The sequence below is a fragment of the Umbelopsis ramanniana genome (assembly GCF_025399195.1).
Source record: "Umbelopsis ramanniana AG unplaced genomic scaffold K450scaffold_59, whole genome shotgun sequence".
Lineage (NCBI taxonomy): Eukaryota > Fungi > Mucoromycota > Umbelopsidomycetes > Umbelopsidales > Umbelopsidaceae > Umbelopsis > Umbelopsis ramanniana.
This window is the reverse complement of record NW_026252145.1, coordinates 83,164-104,001: the sequence shown is the minus strand read 5'-3', so window position 1 is coordinate 104,001 and position 20,838 is coordinate 83,164. Positions and strand designations below refer to the sequence as shown.

The following is a 20,838-nucleotide window of genomic DNA, read 5'->3' as shown; positions in this document are numbered from 1 at the left end:
CTATTTTTTTTTTTTTTTTTTTGGCCGGGAAAAGAAAAAAAAAAATTTCTTGGTCCCAAATGTGTCTCTACGTCCGCATCAGTAAAAAAGCCAGACTGGCATGATTTACAGTCAAGAAGCTTAAGAGGCGTATAAAGGACTTGTCAAGAGTGGTGGAAAGAAGTTTATTTGATTTCATTGCTTCAAGCAATGGTGCTGCACGTCGATGACATGAAAAAAAAAACGTGCCTGGGCGGGAAAACCTGGGAACGTCGGCATTTCAAACAAACCCTAAATAGTTATTTTGTGAAGGAACAGGACCCAACTTTTGTGCCTTTTCTTAAAATTCGAACGCTTCATCGTGGACGGACCAGCCTTGTTTGACACCAGCGTTTTTGACTGCGGTCATAAATTCTAGACTACCACAAGTATGCATGCAAACATGAGGATGCGAGGTAGAGATGCGCTGTATAATATCTTGAGGGTTGATGCGCTGGTACACCAATTGCCACTTGTGTTGTGTGCTAAGCCTTCGAAGCATGTCAAGCTGGCCAGGCTGTTGTTCTCTTGTAATGTTGATTTCGACAAAAAATGAGAGACTTTGGACAGAGTTTTCAGCCATTTGTGCACATTCGGCCAGCAGTGGCAAAAACGCTCTTGTATGCTCTGGGAAAAAAAAATAGCGTTAGCGGGGTGTAGAGTAATTATTCCCACAAAGACGAGATTGTACCTTCACTGGCCACACTCCAGATAAAGTAAATAGTGTTGGTCTCTACCGTTGCTAGACCCTGAGATCGTCGCTCCACAAGGTCCTTGATGAAGGCCATTGATGGTGTGACACCAACACCTGTGCTAATAGCGACAAATACAGGTTGATCTGCAAAATCCAAAGGTGATCCAAAGGGTCCATCTACACGCAACTTGATGGAATGACTACCCTTGTTTGCGATATCACGAAGTCGTGTAGTATAGTTGCCGAGTGTCTTGATATGCAAAGATCCAACCAAAGAATGATCGCTTTGCGGTGTAGGGACCTGTCGATAGCCAACATCTTCGTACTGCACGGCAGTGGAAGATGAGCTGGATGAGACACTCATATCTTTTTTTTCTTCCACAGAGTAGTCTAAATTGTCTTGAACTTCTACGATTTCTTGCTTGCGATGACGAGAGTTATGATGAATTTCCGAAATGGTCATTGGATGCCAGTTAGCCCATGTAAACAAACGTTTGAATCGTCCATAGCCATTGACGCCACCTGAGAAGGCAACAAATACGTATTGACCGGGTCGGTAAGACGATTTTGCGTGGTCCTTTTCGAATACCACACGAGTGATCGTATCGGTGGAGCCGTCGATTTCAAGCACGCTGGTGGCTTGATACCAAGAGTTATAAGAACGAATGGCTCGGTCACCTAGCCAAAGAGCAAGGGGGGGAACAAAGTATAGCATGATGCCGACTTCGTGCCACATACTTGCTGCTACGGACACAATAATCCCGACAATGTGGGAATAGTAAAACACTTCAAAGTAGTTGCGTCGTATGTAACCCAAGCTAGTAACATACAGTATAAGGTAGCCTAAGGTTGCAATGGTTCCAGTTCCTTGTTCGATATCCGCAAATAGAGCTGCCTTTGCGGTGCCGCTTCTCTGAGCTTCCACCATGCTATTCGAGTCGAAAGGAGAACAGTGGGTGAGTGAGGAATTTTTTTTTTCAAGTTGCTGGCAGTGAGGCTATATCTTGGAGCTCTTAAACTTACATTCTCCAGACAATATGTGTGATCATCTCTGCAAATCCAAGCTTGGCCAACCAGCGATGGTAAGGTATCAACTGCTCAAAGCTGATACCAGACATTTTGGTGATAATGGTATTACGAGAGCCGAAAATGATGACGAGCGAAAAATTAACACAAGCTACATATGCAGCTCTACGATCCATCTGACTAACGGCGGGTAGCATATATCCATCATCACCAAAAGTGAATGGAGCAAATAAAATGGTTATAGTATTTAAAACTAATATGAATGAAAGAATTGAAAGGTGCTTGACTGCCATGTAGTCTCCAACGACGGGTAAACGGATAGTGTATTCAAGTTTATGAAGAGCTCTTGCCACAAATCCTGGGTGGTATGGCTGTGGAAGACCAGTCTTGAGAGCTTTGTACCTTGACCAGTAGGTGCGACATCTCCCAACCTGATATAGGATGCAGTAAACCAGGAACAGACCCCACATGATTAGAGCATAGGTATAGCCTGCTTGGTGGAAGTTGCTTGTGGCCCGAAAATTCGATATTAAATCTTCTGCCATGGTTGGAAGGCAATGGGTAAAGGAAAGAGCAAAATTTTTTTTCAAGAAGTTGGCTCTTTAAATTAAAATCAGAGCCCATTTTCCAATAGGATTGCATGACAACTAGATCCAACTGCATAGTTGCCACCGCTTGGCTCCGATGAGTTATCAGATCTTTTTAGTGTCGGGTCCTGGTCGTTCAACTCCCGACTCATATTCTGTAAAAAACAAGAACCAGCACGCGTATACAGCTTTTGACCCTACGACCAAAACTTGTCGTCCAATGTGTTCGATTGCCGACATTGCCAAGACCATATAAACCGCTCGCTATAAAAAAATTGGCTAAAAGGGTAACACTTGTAATATCACTCTTAGGCCATGTCTTGCTACGGCTTCGAATTCTCAGAACTCACTAGGATAGCCATACCGGCGGAGAACAAGTCCTTTATCAGATTGTTTTTACTCTTTGCGGAAGTGATGCCCTGAAGATCTAGGTTTGCTTTGGCAACTGTCGAATGACTTGCTTCTTTGAAAGCATAGATCTTTTGGCATGAGAAGAACATCTTTTTTTACGAGCCTTTGTATTATGGTGTAAAAAGTCCAGGGCCTGTTGCTGACCTTCAAAGGCCGGAGTCCCACTTGCATAATGGTGGATCTTTTTTTTTTTTTTACTAATACTATTATATTCCATACTTGAGCCGATTAACATGCTCCATTTCAAGTCAAGTGGCCTCAAGCGCCGCCCGCCAATGATTATATTATTTTTTTAAAACAAAAAGGTGGGTATCACATTAGTTTTTAGACTTGCTCTACCGATTCTCCCCGATCGAATGGTGTAGACTGGATGACCGATTCCAGCAGAGTACTGCCGTTGATCATTTGAGTGGTGGCCACAAGGTAATCACGAACTCCTTCATCTTGTTGAGCTAAGAACCGAATGGCTGAAACTTCTGTGAAAGTGCATCCACCGAGGAAGAAGACAATAGTTGTCTTTTTGTGATGAGAACCCAGTGATCCTGCAAACCACTGTGATGAGGACATGGTCTCCGACAAAAAAAATTGTTTCATTGGTCATACTTACGTTTGGCACGGGCTGCAGTGGCTTTTGCTTCCCTCTCATTCTTGGCTTCAACCGTTTGAACTTCATCCACAGCCGCTCCGGGGAGCAGTTTGAGAATCTCTTCATACCCTTTCCACCCAGTTACAGTGGTTTTGTCGGTTTTGTCCTGGCCGCCATTTTGAGAAGCGGTTTGGTTGGACCCAATAGTGCCTGAGCTGCCTCCTCCAACGACATTGACCAACAAGCCTATTCCGGGTACGCTGCCGCCTGCATGACCGGCGCTTATCTTTTGTACCGCACACTGCACAAGTCGGACACTAAGTGGTGCATAGCCAGAGTACACATATGATATGTCGGCAGGATTGTGTTCGTCCACCTCATTGACGATCAATCGAAGGGTTCTTCTGACATTGGCATAAGCTGCTCTTGAAGCGTTGCTTGATGTACGCACATTGAATAGTCCTAGACGTTCCAAATCATACAGCGTCTGAATGTGTTCATAGCCGTATGTCTGTATAATACTATATGTTAATTGCCCGTTAAAACACCATGGTGGGCGATAGATGACTTACCTGAATGATTTCTCGCTTAAAGTGCTCTAGTACTTTGGCTTTTAGACCTCCTTGCACAAGCGACATGAGACATAGCACACGCAACACTTTGACGATGGGTTCTTGCTTATCGATTAGTTCCTCAATGTAATCCACTTCGCTGTTGGAGTCCACGCCAGCCACCAAATCTATTAACGGAGGGTGCGTAAGAAAAATGAGAAGGTTAGGCTAGGGTGTTGTCACATGAGATCACTACTTACTTTGCTGAGTTTCCAGCATCCGATTAAATTCGTCGGTGATGGTTTGGGACATGATTTCTTCAGCAATTCCAGTGTCTATCACAGTGTGTGGGTCAGTACTATTGCATTTCACAAGGGATCATTATTCAACCAAGGTACTTGCGAGTTCTTAAAGACTGGTGTTCTTGTTGCAGATCAGGAAGTTTACCAACAAATGTACGAATTTGGGCCATAGTCTTGGCCTGGTGTCTCTCCTGATAAAATGAAATAGAAAGTTGGCGAAGGGAGAACATCTAGAGCCACCTCAGAACAACAGGAAACAATACCTCATAGTTTTCATTAATGCGCTTCGCAATCTTATTCAAGAGTCCTCCAACAACAGCAAAGTTCAAATCGCAAAGCTGAGAAAACAGCTTATCACCAGAGTTGAGTGCATAATTCTTCTTCTTCCCAGCAGCAACCGCAGCACTTGCTCCAGCTGGGGTAGCCGCTGGCTGCGCACTCACTGATTGTCCAGGAGCAGGTGCTGTGCCAACAAGGGAAGGATCCAGTTCAACAAAGGCTATGAAAAGCAAATAAAATTAGAAGCCGGATGTGTGATACTGGTCCCTTTTTACCATCCCACTTACAATGCTTTATACGGAATATTTCATCAATTAGACCTTCATAGGTTAGTTGCGTGCAAAGCGGGGTGTATAAATCTACGTTGCGATCGATGATGACTAGTTGATCAATATGAGTGGAAAGTGAATTCAATAGAGAAGGGTTTTGGCGTGAGGTGGAAGAAGACACTTCTTCTACGACAGCTTGTTCACGGCGCATCCTAATGAGCATATCTGCCAGAGCCTAGGTAACGTGCGTGGTTAAATAGGGACGATAACGCGTGCATCAAGATCTGTCTGCATACCTTTGCAGAATCTCCCTTTCCTATTATTCGTGGAAACAAGCCGTATATTTGTTGTAATTTCATGAGTGATTTAGCCGCCTGATGAATAGCAGTGGTATCACCATCCTTGATTGATATAGACAGAAGCTATTAGTATTCAATGATGTACGTCGCTTCCTTCCGGTTCCACATACCAGGTTCAATTCTTTCCAAGTACTGTTATCAAGTTCCATAGATATGAGGTCATCTTCGAATGGTATCCACTCCATGGCAAATTCACCGAGAGTGATATCGCCAAGCACTCCTTCTTCTTCCAAAACACGCTCACACAACATTGTCCGTTGTGAGACAAAGAACAAGGAATACTCTATTCTTTTAGATGTATCCTGGCGGTCTTTGCGAATTTGAGCTATTTCATAATAGTGTGAGTGCTCCATTAGCCCTGATGTAAACAGAAAAAAAAGACACCATCCTTACCGGCAATATATTTCATATACTTGAGTTTCGGTCTGCATATGTATATCAAGTTCTTGCAGTCCGTGTCCAAAATATTGTCATCTAAGTGATATATCTTTTCCACGCCATGGTCCTAAACAGATATTCCTTGGTAAACCTCCCTATCCAACAAATTCGTATACAGCGTAAATTCACCTTCAATATTGAAATCTCGGCAATAAGACTGAGTGGTCCGGTTAATTGTGGATCAAGGATAAGTCCCTTCTTTCCTCGTACCTGCGGTCAATGCACGAGGTTAGGCTGTTTCGATTCGGATAATGCTGGAATAAGATAATGCACATACCGTGTCCAATAGCTCTGGGAGTCGTTTTCTTACAGCATCTCGCAGCTTAGCTATATCCAGAGGCGTTTTTCCTAAGTGAGATGCACTCATGCTGAAGAGTCCATAGAGAAGCGGTGTTTCAACTGATCGCTGAAAGTGCTGGATTTTGGACTGTGGTGCATTTGCAAGTATTTTTGTTACGACATAAACGAGGAAACAGATATCAGATTCGTCCATACCATCTCAAATAGAAAAAGAGATATTATAGCTTTGAATGAGAATGCTGAATCTTGCTCGTCCGATCACTCCCCTATGGCCATATTTCCGTCTGGACAAGAGATCATAGAATAATATGGAGATGCGTTAACTTAATACCTGCTCATCATAGTGTACATAGAAGACAAAAGTATCATCATCGCATTGCCTGATATTCTGGGATTTGTTCACGAAGTAAAAGTCCTCTGGCGAATTTCAGTAACAGAGGAGAGGCACTGCTTGTGACAGGCAATTCGATTTTTTTTTTTTTGGCACTTCTTCTTCTGCAATGAACTTTTACCAGCAGGCAGCGTCGATCCTCGATCGACTGGCTCAACAGAAGGGCACCATAAAGGGCCTCACTCTTGGAGATAACAAAATAAAAGACAAAAAGAAGATGTACGCTATTGTCTGTGAAACTTTGAAATGTATGGTCTCTTTGATTCCGTTAGTGTGCGCAAACGGTAATGGCGGTATGCTAACCTTTGACATTCATGTCATATTGTAGACAAAGAAGCTTTGAACAACATTATAGATACCAGCAAAATATTGACCATCGAGAAAAAGGTTTGGTGGTGCCTATGGTAATTGAAATATGGAACCTCTCGTACTGACATGATAAATCGATATACCAGCTGCCTAGAACAATGGCTTTACTATTGATCCACGATCTTCTGTTTACAAAAAGAGGAATACAGTCTTCTGATGGGCCATTGAAGCAAGCTGTCATGCGACATAAGGCTAGGCTGAAGGCTGAATTGGTGAAATACAAAATTAAGATGGGGGCCAAAAGCGACGATGATTTAGTGAGCCAAAAAGTCAAAGACGCAGGTAGGTGGTCAATCAAGAAAAGGCAAATGCGGAAGATAGGTTTTTAATGAAATGGGATCTGGTCCAGTTTTGATACCGCGTTATGTCCGAGTTAATGAGCACAAGACCACGGTCGACAAAGCCATACAGGCATTCATCAAAGAGGGGTACACTTTGGAAGAGCCTCGCGACGATCTCTCTTCGTTAAGGTTAAGATTGGCGGAATGATACGGTAGAGGTAGCATACATTGGAACTAACCCATATTATCATAGTAAATTGACGGTTCGACGAGACATCCATTTGAACGATTTGCTTGTTCTTCCGCCCAATTCCGATCTTCACGATCATCCCATGTACATATCTGGCGAGCTCATTTTACAGGTATGATTTCGTTAAAAAAGGAATGAAACAGCGGCCGAAATTGATCAAATTACATAGGACAAAGCTTCCTGCTTTCCGGCTCATGTCTGCAACCCGGCAAAAGGATCCCACATTATTGATGCATGTGCTGCGCCAGGAAACAAAACATCACACTTGTCAGCATTGGTGCGCAACACTGGAAAAATCTTTGCTTTCGATTTAGATATGAGACGACTTGATTTGTTGAAACGGCTCACAAACAAAGCTGGCTGCAAGAGTAAGTGGATAAAATCGGATCACTATGTTCGCGATGAAGGTTTTATTGACCTGGGACTACATTTAGATATTACTCCTTTGCACGGATCGTTCCTTGAAGTTGATCCCAATGATCCAAAGTATGCAGAGGTAAGAAAACAGCGCTTTCGTTAAACTTGAGGAGCTTCACGGTTTAACAAGTTGTGCTAAATTATTCTCAAGGTCGAATATCTGCTGTTGGATCCATCATGCTCAGGATCTGGTATCATTAGCAGATTGGATCATCTTGTTGATGATGGTATGTATAGAGCTCGCAACTGTGAATCATATCTTTAAACAAGAGTCAATGACTAAACGCATTTATCTCTCTCTAGAGCAAGAAGCAAACGGAACTGAGCGCCTAGACAGTTTGGCAGAGTTTCAAATTGCCGTCATTCAACATGCTATGAAATGTAAGTAAAATCGGCCACTTTCCATTCTATAGTGGTAGAGGTGTACAGGCGACATGAAACTAATAATATGGGCACTCGAAAACTCCAATTACACTTGTAGTCCCAAAGGCTAAAAAGGTCGTATACTCAACTTGCTCTATACATCCTCAAGAAAACGAACACGTTGTGAAAACGATCCTCGCTTCCACTGATGATTTTGTCCTTGGACCCAGAAGTGAAGCTATTCCAACCTGGAAACGACGTGGTTTGGTAGAAGAGTGCAATGACGACAAAGGTAGGTCCATTCGATAAAAACATGTGTGACACCGTCCATTACATGCTAACCCTTCATACCCAGATATCGCTGAATCCGTTATACGAACCAACCCATCTGAAGATTATACCAATGGGTTCTTTGTTGCTTGCTTTTTGCGAAAAGAAGCCACAACTGATGCTACCAATGAACAGAAGCGAAAAATAGAAGGTGATGCAGCAGAGGCACCTAGCAGCAAAAAGTCTAAAAAGAAGAACAAGAAAAAGAAGAAGGCGAAAGCAAATATTGAACCCAGTTTATAGAATTGTTTGCATATTGATACATGTTATTTACGAGTTCTAGCAACCTTCTTCTTGCCTGGTGCGGCTCGGCTTCCTGGGCCGCCGCCAGGCGCACGTTTTTTAGTCTTTTCTTCCTTGTAATCATCATCCGATAATCGGCTTCCTTCTGCCTTTACACGTTCATAGACTTCCATTATATCACGATGTGACACTCTGCGAGAGGGCCAGAATTTTTTAACATGAGTCCATAACTGTTGTCGCCATCCTTCTCGAGCCCGTCTCGGCTTTGTGTCCACTACTTCGTCAATGTGAGCACCGATTAAAGAGACGCGATCCCTTATCACAGCAGCCTTTTTGCGACCATGAGCAGCGCCTCCGTCGTCTCGAAGGCTGATAAGTTGCTTCTCAACTGCTTCTAGTGCTCGTATGCATGCATCTTCATCATAACCGCCATCTCCTGAGCTCTGATCCGACTCCTCTTCATACGCATCATCCTCAGAAACTTCGGTACTTGTGGCTAGTTGACGTTTGGGGCGGGTGGGTTTGGCCTTGGTAGCCTTTTTACTGGTTTTGGCAGGGGATGCTGCTGCTTTTCGTCCAGAGCGCTTCTTAGTACTTGCGTCTTCTTCGGCCAAGACTTTGAGCAGATAATCTACTCTTCGAACAAGCTGCGCCGGTTTGGGGTTGGAGTCTGCAGCTGTTTTTCCTTTCTTTTTGGTATCTGTGAAGGCGTCATCGTCGTTCTGCTGTCCTAAGGCAAACTTTTTTGCGAGACCTAGCGTTGTGTCTTGAGAGATGGCATTCCAATTGCCAAATCCATGCAAATAAATGCCGACCAAAAGCATGGCATCATCCTTTTGCCCCCAAACACAACCCCATCCTCGAACAGCCTTGACTGCAGCCGAGAAACGGAACTTTTCTGGTTTGGGGAGCTGACCCAGACGTCTATCCAACAGTTCAAATTGCTCGACACGTTCATTGATAGTAGAAGCATTGATCTGTTTGATATCTCTCCAATCGATTAGGCCCTGCGAAGCTGAACCGGTTGTGCCTTTAGAAGGTGGTATGGCACTGCAACTGGAGATGAGATCCTGAGACATTTCAAGTACCAACTTTGGATCGATGGCATCAAGGTCACATTCTTCCATGATCCGCTCAAGCTTATCCGAGATGTCGCCAAACCGCTTGACAGCATTCACAATAGCCGATAGATGTTTCCTGCTGAGACCAGTTGGGTCCTGTGTAGCTTTGCGGCGCTTGCGTTGTGTTGCTGGCGCGGCCTTCTTCTTATCACCCTCAACATCATCGTGCTCAGCATAGCGTCGCATTCGCTTTCTCGCTGCTCTATCAAACAGGGCCATTTCCGCCTTGATGCGCTCTTCTTCTTGTGCCGCCTTCCGTTCAGCTTCTGGAATAATATCGTCCCAACTCAACTGTTCTTCCGTGCTTCCAAAATCAGATACTTGGAACTGGGCAAGGAATTCTTGGTCACCAAGTGTTTGTCCACCTCCACTTTCCAAAGTCTCAGTATGCTCGGCTCTAGCAAGGATGTCGTCCAAGTCCATGTCGTCCAACTTTGGTGGTGGCTTGTCAGAAGCTTGGAACATATTCTGTGCACCAAACTTGAGGATAGCAGACAGTTCAGACTTGTCAAATGGTACTTCTCGGCTTTTGCCGGCAGGAGTATTTAGCAAATTGTTGGCATCAAGCTGAGACATGCCCGATGTATCCATCTGTTTGATAATGCAATACTCTAGAACCATTTTACGTTTGGCCCTCTCAATAAGATCTTCCTCCATCGTTCCCTTGGAAATGAATCGATACACATTGACAGATTTTGTTTGTCCAATGCGATGAGCTCGCGACATAGCTTGTAGATCATTTTGTGGGTTCCAGTCTGAGTCAAAGATGATGACAGTATCAGCCGAAGTCAGGTTGATACCCATACCACCAGCGCGCGTCGACAATAAGAACGCAAAATCAGGGCTATCCGGAGCGTTGAAATGCTCAATGGCCTTGTTTCGGTCGGTTTGGTTCATGCTTCCATCCAATCTTTGATGTGGGTGACTACGCATTGCCATATAATCGGATAGAATATCAAGGATCATCACCAGCTGTGAAAAAATGAGCACGCGATGACCGTCTTGCTTCAGCTTTGCCAAAAGCTTATCCAGTAATACCATTTTACCACTGTTGCCAATGATACCTCTTAACTGTTCCTCTCTATCATCTGTTCTGCGTTCTGCCTCTGGGAACAAGTAAGGGTGATTGCTAGCCTTTCGAAGTTCCATGGCAATATTGAGCCATTGTTTCTTTTCACCAGACCCCGAAAGAGCAGCGTAATTTTTGGTCAAGATGTTCTTGTAGTAGTGAGTCTGCATTGGGCTCATCTCCACTCGCAAAATACGCTCGGTCTTGTTCGGCAACGACCTTTCTACATCCTTTTTCAGTCTTCGAAGCATAATCTTGTTCAGCTTTTCATGAAGCATCTTGATCTTAGCTTCTTGATCTTCGTCAGGTTTGCTCAGGTCAATTTCCAGCTCGGAAGCTATCATCGCTGGGTTCAAGAATCGCACCAGGGCCAAAAGTTCCTTCACACTGTTTTGCAAGGGTGTACCCGTGATGAGGAGTCGATTTGTCGTATTGAACTCCAGTAGAGCTTCGTAAAGTTGAGAGTCTGCATTCTTCAATCGATGGGCTTCGTCGACAGCCAAGTATTGCCAACGAACCTGGCCAAGTTCGTTACGATCTTTAAGAGCGATCTCATACGTCGTGACCACAACATTGATTTTAAGCTTTCTGGAGTTTGGTTGAAACCATTCGTGGTCGCGAATAGTCTGACGAGCTTTTTGATTACCAAGGTAGCATATAGCATTGAGTTCTGGAGACCATTGCGCAAGCTCATTCATCCAATTGTCGGTGGTTGATAGAGGCACAACCAGCAAAAACGGGCCATAGACATTATGCTTGTGATACAAGAGGTTGAGAAAGGTAATGGTTTGGATGGTTTTACCCAAGCCCATCTCGTCTGCAATAATTCCATTGCTGTTGGTACACCAGAGCCAATAGAGCCAACTGACACCATGGAGCTGATAGTCACGAAGTTCTCCTCCTTTTACAAATGCAGGTTGGTCACGAAGGACAGCAAAGGCAGGTCTATTTTTGACAAAAGCTGCTGATTTTGATGGGATCTGTTGGCTTTGTTCGCGATCCAAGAAAGCATCCATTTCAGCCTGAAAGTCAGAAGATACCAGCTCGTAAGACTCCCAAGTGCATTCATCATAATGCAAACCCTTCCATTTACAAAAGTACTCGCTTTCCGGTGGTGTTCCTCTCATGGCGATGATACGATCCACCTGTTTCCAAGCTGCAATTTCTAGCCTATGACGCTCTAAATTGATATCGCGTAGCTCAATGTCCTCCATGGTAGTTTGTGGGTTCCTCCGAAACGCTCTATCTTCGAGGACGCTGTTTCGGATATAGTTTTCGAGTCTCCTAATACCCTTGAAATCCCTCAAGTATTCAAAGGTACTCCACGTATTGTGAATGTGAGCATATCCTTTCCATTTTACCAAAAACTCAAGGTTCTTCTCCGGAATGTCAGTGATGCCCGTCTCTAAATATTGAAGATGATGGGTAGTTCAGAAAACGAAGTAAAGGGAAATGCGTGGTGGGAATACCATCAGCGACAGGTCATAAAAGAACGAATTTTTACCTGCTCCGTGACATCGTCTGTGATCTAGAACAGCCTCTATAACATCGCCTTCATCTTCTTCGACCAATGGTTGGTCAACTGGTTTAACAGCTTCTTCGTCCTCTGGCTCCAAACCATAAATGTCATATTCATCCTCGTTGTAGACCGTTTCGGTTTTTTGACGTGTTGAAAATCGGATTGCTTCCACCGGCGTAGACACTTCTTCACTTTTGGCTACATTTTCACATTTATAAGTACAATCTATGGCCAAACATGAGGACGTTCCCATTCCAGACATACCTTTCTTATGATGTCGTCTCTTTGTCTTCTTCTTCTTTTTGGTAGATGTGTTCCACTCGGCATCGCTACCTTCCTCGCTACTTGAGCTTTCCGCGGACATAACGTCATCCATCAAGTCATCTATAGATAGAGGGTATGATTACGAATGATTCGGTGGTAAGTGCACCATGAGTACGTATGTCTTACCTGGAGTATGAGCACGGGATCTTTTTTTAGAGGTTGCAATTTTACGCGGTTTGGCAGGACCTTTCTTCTTTTTTCGTGAGCCTTCCATATAATCACTGTCATCTCCATCGTCCTCAGGCTCGGGTGACGATTCATCAGATGCCCAGTCATCGTCGTACACGTATTGGTCTTCCTCATCATCCTGGTCTTCATCACTTGCTTCCAAGTCTTCATCTTGGTCAGAACGCCATTGATCCTTTTGAACTGTTAGTTTCAAACCAAACCCAAGAAAGAATACTTCAAACGTCATACCAATGGTTCCGCATTTCCAGTTGAATCTCCATCCACGTCTGCATCCTCATCTTCTGGGTCTACATCTTCTTCGTCCTCTGAATGATTTATAAGTGAGGATATGCTAGGCTGCGTGTAGTGTGGTGACGGAACGCGAGGTTGCGTGGAGTCCGGTTGAACAACATTCATATCTGCAAATTGCCCATGTAAAGATGCAAACGTTGGAGTTTCTGCATCCTCTGATTCAACATCAATCTCGTGTGCTATCTTTTCTTCTACCACTGTGGTGTTTAAGATTTGATTCAAAAAGTGCGGAGGGGCTTCTACGGTAGTCGCTCCGTTTACCACATGTGGCTGATTCGTTATTGGCGTGTCCCTTGGAAGAGTTGATCCTATTTGTGACAGAGTTAGTACACATGTTATGCCACGGCATCAATAGTACGCGCTTGCTACTAGTCACATAAACTTCTTTTGGATGGCTGGGACTTGTCTTTGTCGGTGCGTCCGAACGCTGACAGTGCCTGATATATCGTTTGCTGCTGCTTGACGGTATGGTCGCTGGTATACATGCGGTTGCCATTGTTGTCGAAAGGCGTAGACTGCAGACGTTTCTTCCCTCCACCTTCTGTGAATGTTCAATTTTAAACACGATGCAGAAATTCAATGCTAACCTTCCATTGCTCGCGGATAAAAAGGGCCAAAAGTAACCAACAGCACAACAGTGACAGGAAACTTGGGAAAAAGACAGTCTCAGAGGACTGCTCGTTTTTTTCACAACTTTATTCTAATGTTGAATTGATACCACAATATCCAAGCAAACTTGGTTACTATAAACATATACATAGCGCACACGATGAATGAAACAGCTGTGCTGGCGTAAAGAGTTCTCATGGACATATTTACCAGTCCAGTCAAAAGGTTGGCCTAATGACGGAAAAGGATAAGTTTGAGCAAGCTTCGTGACTAAAACGCGAAAACAAAAAAAGGTATTTACCACTAAAAACACCACAAGGCCATTGATATTGATAGATTCAAACAACTTTGGAACTGTTGCAATTGAGCTGCTTTGCGAAAAACCAATATCCACCATGGTAAATATTAAGATGAAGCCAAAGTTGAAGGTCACAACCCACAAGACATAAGGAAGGTTAGCAATTCGTCGCGACACTTGATCGCCATTTTCGCCGTCAATAACCACCATAGATAAGGTAAATAAGGCATAGTACACCACAGACCAAAATCCAAGCACTCGAGCCAAGTTTCCATAGCCAGATTGTCGCGATTTTCCTTGATGTTTAAGAACACGCATGATGCGAGTATTTTGTAGTGCCGAGCTGAAGATGAGCTTACCAGCGTCGAGGCCAAATAGAAATATGGAAAAGTAGCCTAAAGAACTTGGGTTAGAAGCTGAAAATTTCGTTAGAGCACTAGGCAAAATAAACAAGCAAATTACCAAAGAAACTGCAAATGCCCTCTTTGTTCGCACTAATTAGGTCAACGCGCGGCGCGAACAATGCCCATTCTTGTAATCCTCGAGCGAGGGCTACTTGATATACTACTCAATTCAAGAAGACTTAGCAACAATTCAGCAAAAATCATGAAGTAGCCAAAATTCAACTAAAAGCCGTACCGATAGCAGTGGAGAGTCCAAGCACAGAAAATGGTATATGGTTGCTCAGAGACGCGGCAAGAGCTGTGAATGGTGGTAAAAATCCGAGGGTAAAGAAAAAGTTCCAATGCAGTCCATATTCTGAATTATGCTCTTGGTAATTGACTCCCTTTGTCGCCGCCAGCCTGATGAATCCAAGCGCAAGCAATGGGAATGATGCCCTTAGTGAACGAATGAAGTTTGGAATCAAGGCAGTTTTAGATGCATTGCCTGCAGTGTTGGCATATGTGCGTCCCGAAACTACTCCAGATGAAAAAACAAATGCGCCAACTCCCAGATCCATCTATCACGTATGAGTGAATCATAATTACTAAATGAATCGATGCACTTGCAGGATGGAGTTCGCCACTCCAGCAGTGGGTGGCTGGATCATGATGCTTACCATAGAGGTCCCAAAGGTCTCAACCTTGGCGAATCGACGAGGAAAAATGGGGAAATCTACGGCGAGAATAGCAATGCATGTCATTACCATCATGGTTGCTCTATACACTGACAAAAAGTTTTTATGCTTCTTTTCTTCGTGGTTATTTTGAGGTTTCGTCGCGGTGACGCGGGTACTAGGTGATAGGTACAGCGCCGAACTTGCTGTCAATAACGAAAGGTTGACGAACAGTACATAGTCAGCTAGCACAGTTTGACACGCGAGAATGGGTAGAATAAGGACCATGAATTGTGCCAGATGGCTTTCAACGTTTACTCTTCGTTGAAGACATACCCAAAACAGGTACGAACACTGTAAAGACAATTCACTTAAATCACATCTCGGGCAATCTCTGAATGCAAGACCGAACTCTTACCGCTAGTGAAGCAGATACTTGGTTAATCTCAGTGAGCGACCCACCAGTGCAATTTGATACCCATTTCTCTTGTTCTACTCTGTATTCGTCGTCCGTCATGGGTCTTCAGATTGCTTTGGTGGCGGGTGTAAAGTTTTCCCAAACGTCAAATCCATTTATGTCGGCTAAATATTTTACCACTACCAACGTCTCATTTGCGAACGATTGGAAAAGTGATGGACACCTCGTCTTTCGCTGTGATATGAAGGGCAGCGAAATATGTATAAATTCAAATTCTCCACATCCCTTCAATTGTAACGAACAGTAAATCCACCACCACATACTCTGAGAAAATTCCTTGTACTATATCGTGGCTCCTAACGGATAACCTTCGGTTTCAATTTATGAATTTTTTCACTAAACATTGTTACCGTGGTATGTTGCATGAAGCGTAAAAGGATGTTGCGTGGCTAGAGAGATATTTCGCCGTAAATGAGTGCAGTACATCAAAATGCAAGCCGAAGATGAATGGAAACGCAGTAGAATAAAAATTCTCAGAAGTAGCTCAGAGAATAAGTAGGAAAGGAATTAATGAGGTTGGATATAAATGGCTAAATTACTTGGATTGTTTAGTCTTTGGAGGTAGGAACAGTCAAGGGGTTGCCTAAATTTAAACGCGAGGAATCCCTGAATTCATGTTGAGCGAAACCATCAGATTATCAATGTCATCCATGTTAACGGTAAACTGTGTTTGTTTCGTGCCATGAACTTGTCGCAGAGGAGGACATGATGGTTTGGTCATTGGTATATACGCATCTGAATTGAGAAAGCAAATGATATAGCAGTGTCAATAGGGCAAACCTGAACAAGACATGGGTTAAGGGTGGGATCATACTTTGGGGTTTGAAAGCTTTAGGTAATGCTGGGCAATATTTTGGAACGTGTTTGTTGCAGTATAGTAGACCGTTGTTGCATTGAAAGTTTTGTAGTGTTAAAGTCAATTTACATCCGTCTTCGGAACAGCGAAAACAGCGTCGGTGATACCATTTCTAGAACGGACGAAAGCGGTGTGGGGTTGAATAGGTTGTTATAAAAACGTAATAATTGAATAGAGAATCAACGTGTTAATAACACGATTTTAGAGCAAATGTTACTTGATCGATTACCTCGTTCGTTTCGATTTTTTCAAATGGATATACTTTCTCTTGACATGTAGCGCAATTTTTCATGATGTGGTTTTTACTCTAATGATAAGAAGCAAAAAACAAAGGAAGAGGGATCTGTAGGATTCTTGGAACAGGTAATTTTAAATGCATTGCTTGTTTTATTTGGTTTCAAATTTGGACGTTTTGATCGGCGCTGTGCGCAGGCCCTTGGATGAAAAATGAACAGCAAAGTCACGTGCATATCGGTGTGTGGAAATCACGGCCTGAAGAGGGACTCAGTACCCGCAACACTGTGAATCCCTCTTTCAATATTCAATATGGTATGTAGTGTACATCAAGTGGTATCTGACGATTCATGTAAAGGTCAACGAGGGACGATTACAGATGGATGGATGGATTGATGGATCGCTAAAACGACTCGACACCATTTGAATTGGCATGCACCTAATGCCACATTGTGAGCGATTCGACCAGTGACGATGATGACAATCTTGGAACAAGCGCTTTCCACTGAAATAGTATCAAAACATGATAAAAGCTACAATGAGAATGAAAAAAGCAACCTTCTCCAAACGTTTGTTGGTGAACTCGGCAATCCTCAACCGACCATCCCCCGTATCGTACCTCGGCCCAACCAACCCTACGTCATGAGCGTCAGTAGAAGTAGCCAAAGCACTATGACTAACATCGTTTGTTCTCATTGATAGGCCAAGAAGGACGCTGCTGCCAAGCCCACCTCCTCTTCCGGAGGCAAGAAGGCCAAGAAGAAGTGGTCTGCTAAGAAGGTTAAGGACAAGTCAAACAACATGGTTGTCCTTGACAAGCAGACCTACGAACGTGTCTTCAAGGAAGTCCCCACCTACAAGTTCATCTCCCAGTCTGTCCTTGTTGACCGTCTCCGTCTCAACGGCTCCCTTGCCCGTGTTGCTATCCGTGAGCTCGAGGACCAAGGTGTTATTCGTCGCATCACCCGCCATGCTTCCCAAGTCATCTACAGTAAGATCATGTTTTATTATGCACACATAGATAAACCCCTTCTGAACTAACGATCCTATTTTAGCTCGTGCCACCGGTGGTGATGATGAGAAGAAGGCCGAATAAACATATTCCGGTTTTTATTTTTTTTGGACCCATTGTGAATTTGACATCAAAAAATAAAAAATAAAAAACCCACAATTGCAAAATTGAATACCTTTTTCAGCCGCTTTGCACTAAATACAGTCGCCAAATGGCCTCTATCCAAGGTGATCAGTTCATTCGCACCTTGGCACACTACTTACGAGCCAACGAAAACAAACTAGCTACAGTACGAAACCCTACCAAAGAGTCCTTTACTGGCGTCGGTGTTTCCAATGCCAACGCGCAAAGAAATGCATTCACCAACACCGTCGGTGCAGTTACATCCCTGTTTTCTGCAGTGCAAGCTCCTTCTCCTCGTCGTCCCATAGGCAACATTAGTACTGGCGATAGCCCACCTTCTTCCATCTATGGTGTTCCAACTCAATATTTGCCATTTTATCCATCGCCTCGTCCTCAGTCTCCGAGCAATGCAACTACATTGACCCTTGATCCACATCATTTGTATTTCCTCTTGGTTCAATTCGAGCATCTAGGACTTGAGATTGGTGATCCGGCACTGCTAGGAACCATTCCGGAAGGTGGAGTGGTAGAAACCGAAACGTCTGCTACGGAAAACAAAGCACCATCTATCATGTCCATTGCATCCAATATTTCCACGTTATCTCTCTCGACAGGATGGAACCTCTGGGAACGCCGATCAAGACACCAAGAATCACAACGTTCTATTGAAGATGAGATAACTTTCATCTACAAGGTTTTGTCACGGATAACGGCTCTTAAGCTGCACTTCAATCTGAGTGTCCACCCTCAAAGCGGAGCAACCCGTACAGGCAGGCGTGTTATAGTAGGATATGAGGCACCCTTGCCACAAGATGGAAGGTCTTTACGACTTTCCATGGTGCCTTTCCGATCTCTTCTTCATTTGGAGCTTATCAATATGCACCCGCGCATGATCGACGGTTGGATACCCCTTCAAGGACAGTTAACAACACTGATCATCAAAAGCGCAAAAGTAGAAGATATAAACGAAGTCATTGTAGAGGAAATTGCCGCCAGTTTACAAAAGCGAGGTCAAGTTGTACCTCGGGAGGACGATGAGGAAGCCATCGACCTTTCACAACATCTGGAATCACCTCCCTGGCAAAACCTCAAGCATCTATCTTTGGCTGATAATAATATTACCACATTGGACAATGCCCCACTTCACTATTTACAGAACCTCGAACATTTTGATCTATCCAGCAACTTATTAATCGATATCCCCAGCTCGCTCACCACCCTATATAATTTACGATCCCTTAATCTTGCAAACAATATGATATCCTCTGTGACAGGTGTGAACACTATTCTGGGCAATGTCCAGGAGTTAGACTTGCGCGGAAACCGGCTCACCCTTTTGGCGGGATTAGAGCGTTTATGGTCTTTGGAGCGACTAGACATTCGAAATAACCGTATAGAAGAGACTGCTGAAATCGGACGACTTGGTTCTCTTCCCGCTATCAAAGAGGTATGGGTGGAAGCCAACCCATTTACGTTGCAAGAGGTAAGCTTAGCCTTTTAACACACGAATAGAAGAAGCGAGGAAAAGGGACATTATGGCAAAAAAGCGTTCGGTTGTATGCTACTTTCCACTATCGATACTCATGATATAAACCTCTTCCCTACCTATAGACAAACTACCGTGTCATACTATTCAATAAATTTAAAGAGGCACAAGACAATGAAATATTACTGGATGGAACAGGACCAAGTGCGATTGAACGACGACACATCAGCGAAGGCACAAGTGATACTGGCAACATTCCGGCTGCCATTGTCTCTACTGCTACTCAACCCCATCAACCTGCAGCAGCCCCGACTGACCAAAGACGATTGTCAATCCCTGACAACAAGAAAGCACATAGCAAACAAAAGAAGAACAAGCGAATTGTTCGTTTGGATAGCGAACACTCTATACCCAATGTAACAGATGATGAAGTGCCGGCTCTACCAGAGGAGGATAGGAAGAGTCCGGATAACAACAACCGACGTGTATTGCGGTATACTGAGTTGGAGGCTGATTCAAGATCACGATCACCTAAGCCATCAGCAAACCGACGCAAAACTCGCAAGGCTCCGGTAGTCATCGATGTGCCACCTGTAACGGGTGACGAATATCGCCGCAAGATCGAGGCTATGCGAAATGAAGCGGGTAGTGGCTGGCTCCGTGTGTTGAACGAGATGGAAGATAGTGCCAAACATTCATAATCACAAGTACAAACTTTTTTTCATTCCGTTTATATATAATCATGTATGCAAGGTTGAAGTAATTTAGATGCATGTTATACTGTATAATGAAGCCAGCCTTATCTTCACAACTCTCCCAGCTAGCGTCATCTTGGATATCAATAACGTGTAATACGCCTTTAGTCATAATCACACTTGATTTATTTTTATATTCAGTTGAGGTTTAAAGAATTGGATTTGTATGTCGCAAATGCTTTTGTGATCAGAGCAGACATATGAGCAAAACGAAGTCTGTAAGGAACTCGAGTTGCTATACACGAAAGCACTTTAACCAGCACTGCAGGATAATCTTCCCTATTTTTCCCATGTCACAACTCATGGGCAGGAGTTGAGCATTGAATAATGATAGGGTATGGTATGAAGAGACATCACTCATAACCACATGTAAATGTGCAATAATAAAATAGTATCTTTATTGAAGATATTGCTTCAAAATACAAGAAAGTTACATTGTTTGTGAAAAAAAAAAATTGCGACTTGAGCCGCGTAAAAATACTTTTCAGAAATGCTGATGTCATCACCGCAGTCACAGCAAGGTCAGAAATTTTTCCCTATGCTGAGCACGAACGGTGTCAATTGTCAATGCAAGGGGTTTGAGACAGCGCAAGATGGCTTGCCTTGTATCCGATAAGAGAGACAGGAGTAATATAATATAAATCCTATCAGCTATAGACTGGAAAAGCTTTGGATGGTAGATCCCATGATGTATGGCAGAAATCAAAAAAACATCCATCGCCAGACCAATATCTGCAACCATGTGGGGCTTCTTTCCCTTGACTGTGGATTTTTATTCTATTTTATTCTAGCAGACATGTCGGTTTAAAATCGTGTATTTGGGTTACATGTACAGACTGTAAAGGTATAATGTCATTTTTGAAGAATTGACCTTATCGCCACAAAAGAGGAGCCAATATGTAGACTGCTTTGGCAGGGCAGTACCCAGGAGTTCCACATCTGAACAAAAAATC

At 43.6% G+C, this 20,838-nt stretch overlaps 6 protein-coding genes across 6 annotated transcripts; 2 read left to right on the top strand and 4 right to left on the bottom strand.

The window, feature by feature from the left end:
* Positions 1–68: 68 nt before the first annotated feature.
* On the bottom strand, positions 69–2,382 carry K450DRAFT_255456 (uncharacterized protein). The gene is made up of 3 exons (XM_051591348.1): positions 1,736–2,382; positions 710–1,641; positions 69–645 (listed from the first exon to the last, which is right to left on the bottom strand). Exons 1-3 carry the CDS (start codon positions 2,281–2,283, stop codon positions 320–322), a joined length of 1,806 nt encoding a protein of 601 aa, XP_051441763.1. The 5' UTR covers positions 2,284–2,382; the 3' UTR covers positions 69–319.
* Positions 2,383–2,942: 560 nt separating this feature from the next.
* On the bottom strand, positions 2,943–5,920 carry K450DRAFT_255445 (uncharacterized protein). The gene is made up of 12 exons (XM_051591347.1): positions 5,798–5,920; positions 5,650–5,730; positions 5,476–5,587; positions 5,193–5,407; positions 5,020–5,124; positions 4,742–4,958; positions 4,439–4,674; positions 4,276–4,366; positions 4,134–4,208; positions 3,895–4,061; positions 3,344–3,833; positions 2,943–3,278 (listed from the first exon to the last, which is right to left on the bottom strand). Exons 1-12 carry the CDS (start codon positions 5,885–5,887, stop codon positions 3,061–3,063), a joined length of 2,097 nt encoding a protein of 698 aa, XP_051441762.1. The 5' UTR covers positions 5,888–5,920; the 3' UTR covers positions 2,943–3,060.
* Positions 5,921–6,321: 401 nt separating this feature from the next.
* On the top strand, positions 6,322–8,476 carry K450DRAFT_255440 (uncharacterized protein). Its single transcript, XM_051591346.1, has 11 exons — positions 6,322–6,459; positions 6,540–6,598; positions 6,667–6,862; positions 6,930–7,050; positions 7,115–7,223; positions 7,281–7,479; positions 7,546–7,607; positions 7,680–7,755; positions 7,832–7,909; positions 8,010–8,183; positions 8,247–8,476. The coding sequence occupies exons 1-11, from the start codon at positions 6,429–6,431 to the stop codon at positions 8,462–8,464; spliced, it is 1,323 nt and encodes a 440-aa protein (XP_051441761.1). The 5' UTR covers positions 6,322–6,428; the 3' UTR covers positions 8,465–8,476.
* Positions 8,347–12,613, bottom strand: K450DRAFT_255436 (uncharacterized protein). Its single transcript, XM_051591345.1, has 3 exons — positions 12,438–12,613; positions 12,159–12,371; positions 8,347–12,059 (listed from the first exon to the last, which is right to left on the bottom strand). The coding sequence occupies exons 1-3, from the start codon at positions 12,547–12,549 to the stop codon at positions 8,488–8,490; spliced, it is 3,897 nt and encodes a 1,298-aa protein (XP_051441760.1). The 5' UTR covers positions 12,550–12,613; the 3' UTR covers positions 8,347–8,487.
* A 1,005-nt stretch (positions 12,614–13,618) lies between these two features.
* Positions 13,619–15,676, bottom strand: K450DRAFT_255432 (uncharacterized protein). The gene is made up of 6 exons (XM_051591344.1): positions 15,360–15,676; positions 14,945–15,295; positions 14,524–14,845; positions 14,347–14,448; positions 13,888–14,279; positions 13,619–13,817 (listed from the first exon to the last, which is right to left on the bottom strand). Exons 1-6 carry the CDS (start codon positions 15,456–15,458, stop codon positions 13,665–13,667), a joined length of 1,419 nt encoding a protein of 472 aa, XP_051441759.1. The 5' UTR covers positions 15,459–15,676; the 3' UTR covers positions 13,619–13,664.
* Positions 15,677–17,244: 1,568 nt separating this feature from the next.
* K450DRAFT_178834 (uncharacterized protein) lies at positions 17,245–17,550 on the top strand (the record flags this gene model as incomplete). The annotated part of the gene is made up of 1 exon (XM_051584303.1): positions 17,245–17,550. A coding segment is annotated over one exon (306 nt), but the record flags the coding sequence as incomplete, so codon positions are not given.
* Between the last annotated feature and the right edge of the window lie 3,288 nt (positions 17,551–20,838).

Excerpts from the sequence above, each read along its gene's own strand:
- K450DRAFT_255440 (XM_051591346.1), top strand. The coding sequence starts at position 6,429 with ATGTACGCTATTGTCTGTGAAACTTTGAAAT. Across the intron at positions 7,608-7,679 it reads ATGATCCAAAGTATGCAGAG|GTCGAATATCTGCTGTTGGA; the intron begins GTAAGAAAACAG and ends ATTATTCTCAAG. Across the intron at positions 8,184-8,246 it reads AGAGTGCAATGACGACAAAG|ATATCGCTGAATCCGTTATA; the intron begins GTAGGTCCATTC and ends CTTCATACCCAG.
- K450DRAFT_255456 (XM_051591348.1), bottom strand. The coding sequence starts at position 2,283 with ATGGCAGAAGATTTAATATCGAATTTTCGGGCCACAAGCAACTTCCAC. Across the intron at positions 1,642-1,735 it reads ACACATATTGTCTGGAGAAT|CATGGTGGAAGCTCAGAGAA; the intron begins GTAAGTTTAAGA and ends CGACTCGAATAG. Across the intron at positions 646-709 it reads CTGGAGTGTGGCCAGTGAAG|AGCATACAAGAGCGTTTTTG; the intron begins GTACAATCTCGT and ends TTTTTTTCCCAG.
- K450DRAFT_255445 (XM_051591347.1), bottom strand. The coding sequence starts at position 5,887 with ATGAGTGCATCTCACTTAGGAAAAACGCCTCTGGATATAGCTAAGCTG. Across the intron at positions 5,125-5,192 it reads CTTGGAAAGAATTGAACCTG|GATGGTGATACCACTGCTAT; the intron begins GTATGTGGAACC and ends ATATCAATCAAG. Across the intron at positions 4,209-4,275 it reads ACACCAGTCTTTAAGAACTC|ACACTGGAATTGCTGAAGAA; the intron begins GCAAGTACCTTG and ends ACACTGTGATAG.
- K450DRAFT_255436 (XM_051591345.1), bottom strand. The coding sequence starts at position 12,549 with ATGGATGACGTTATGTCCGCGGAAAGCTCAAGTAGCGAGGAAGGTAGC. Across the intron at positions 12,372-12,437 it reads GAGACGACATCATAAGAAAG|CCAAAAGTGAAGAAGTGTCT; the intron begins GTATGTCTGGAA and ends GTGAAAATGTAG. Across the intron at positions 12,060-12,158 it reads CAGACGATGTCACGGAGCAG|AGACGGGCATCACTGACATT; the intron begins GTAAAAATTCGT and ends TTCAATATTTAG.
- K450DRAFT_255432 (XM_051591344.1), bottom strand. The coding sequence starts at position 15,458 with ATGACGGACGACGAATACAGAGTAGAACAAGAGAAATGGGTATCAAAT. Across the intron at positions 15,296-15,359 it reads AAGTATCTGCTTCACTAGCG|TGTTCGTACCTGTTTTGGGT; the intron begins GTAAGAGTTCGG and ends TTGTCTTTACAG. Across the intron at positions 14,449-14,523 it reads TGGACTCTCCACTGCTATCG|TATATCAAGTAGCCCTCGCT; the intron begins GTACGGCTTTTA and ends TGAATTGAGTAG.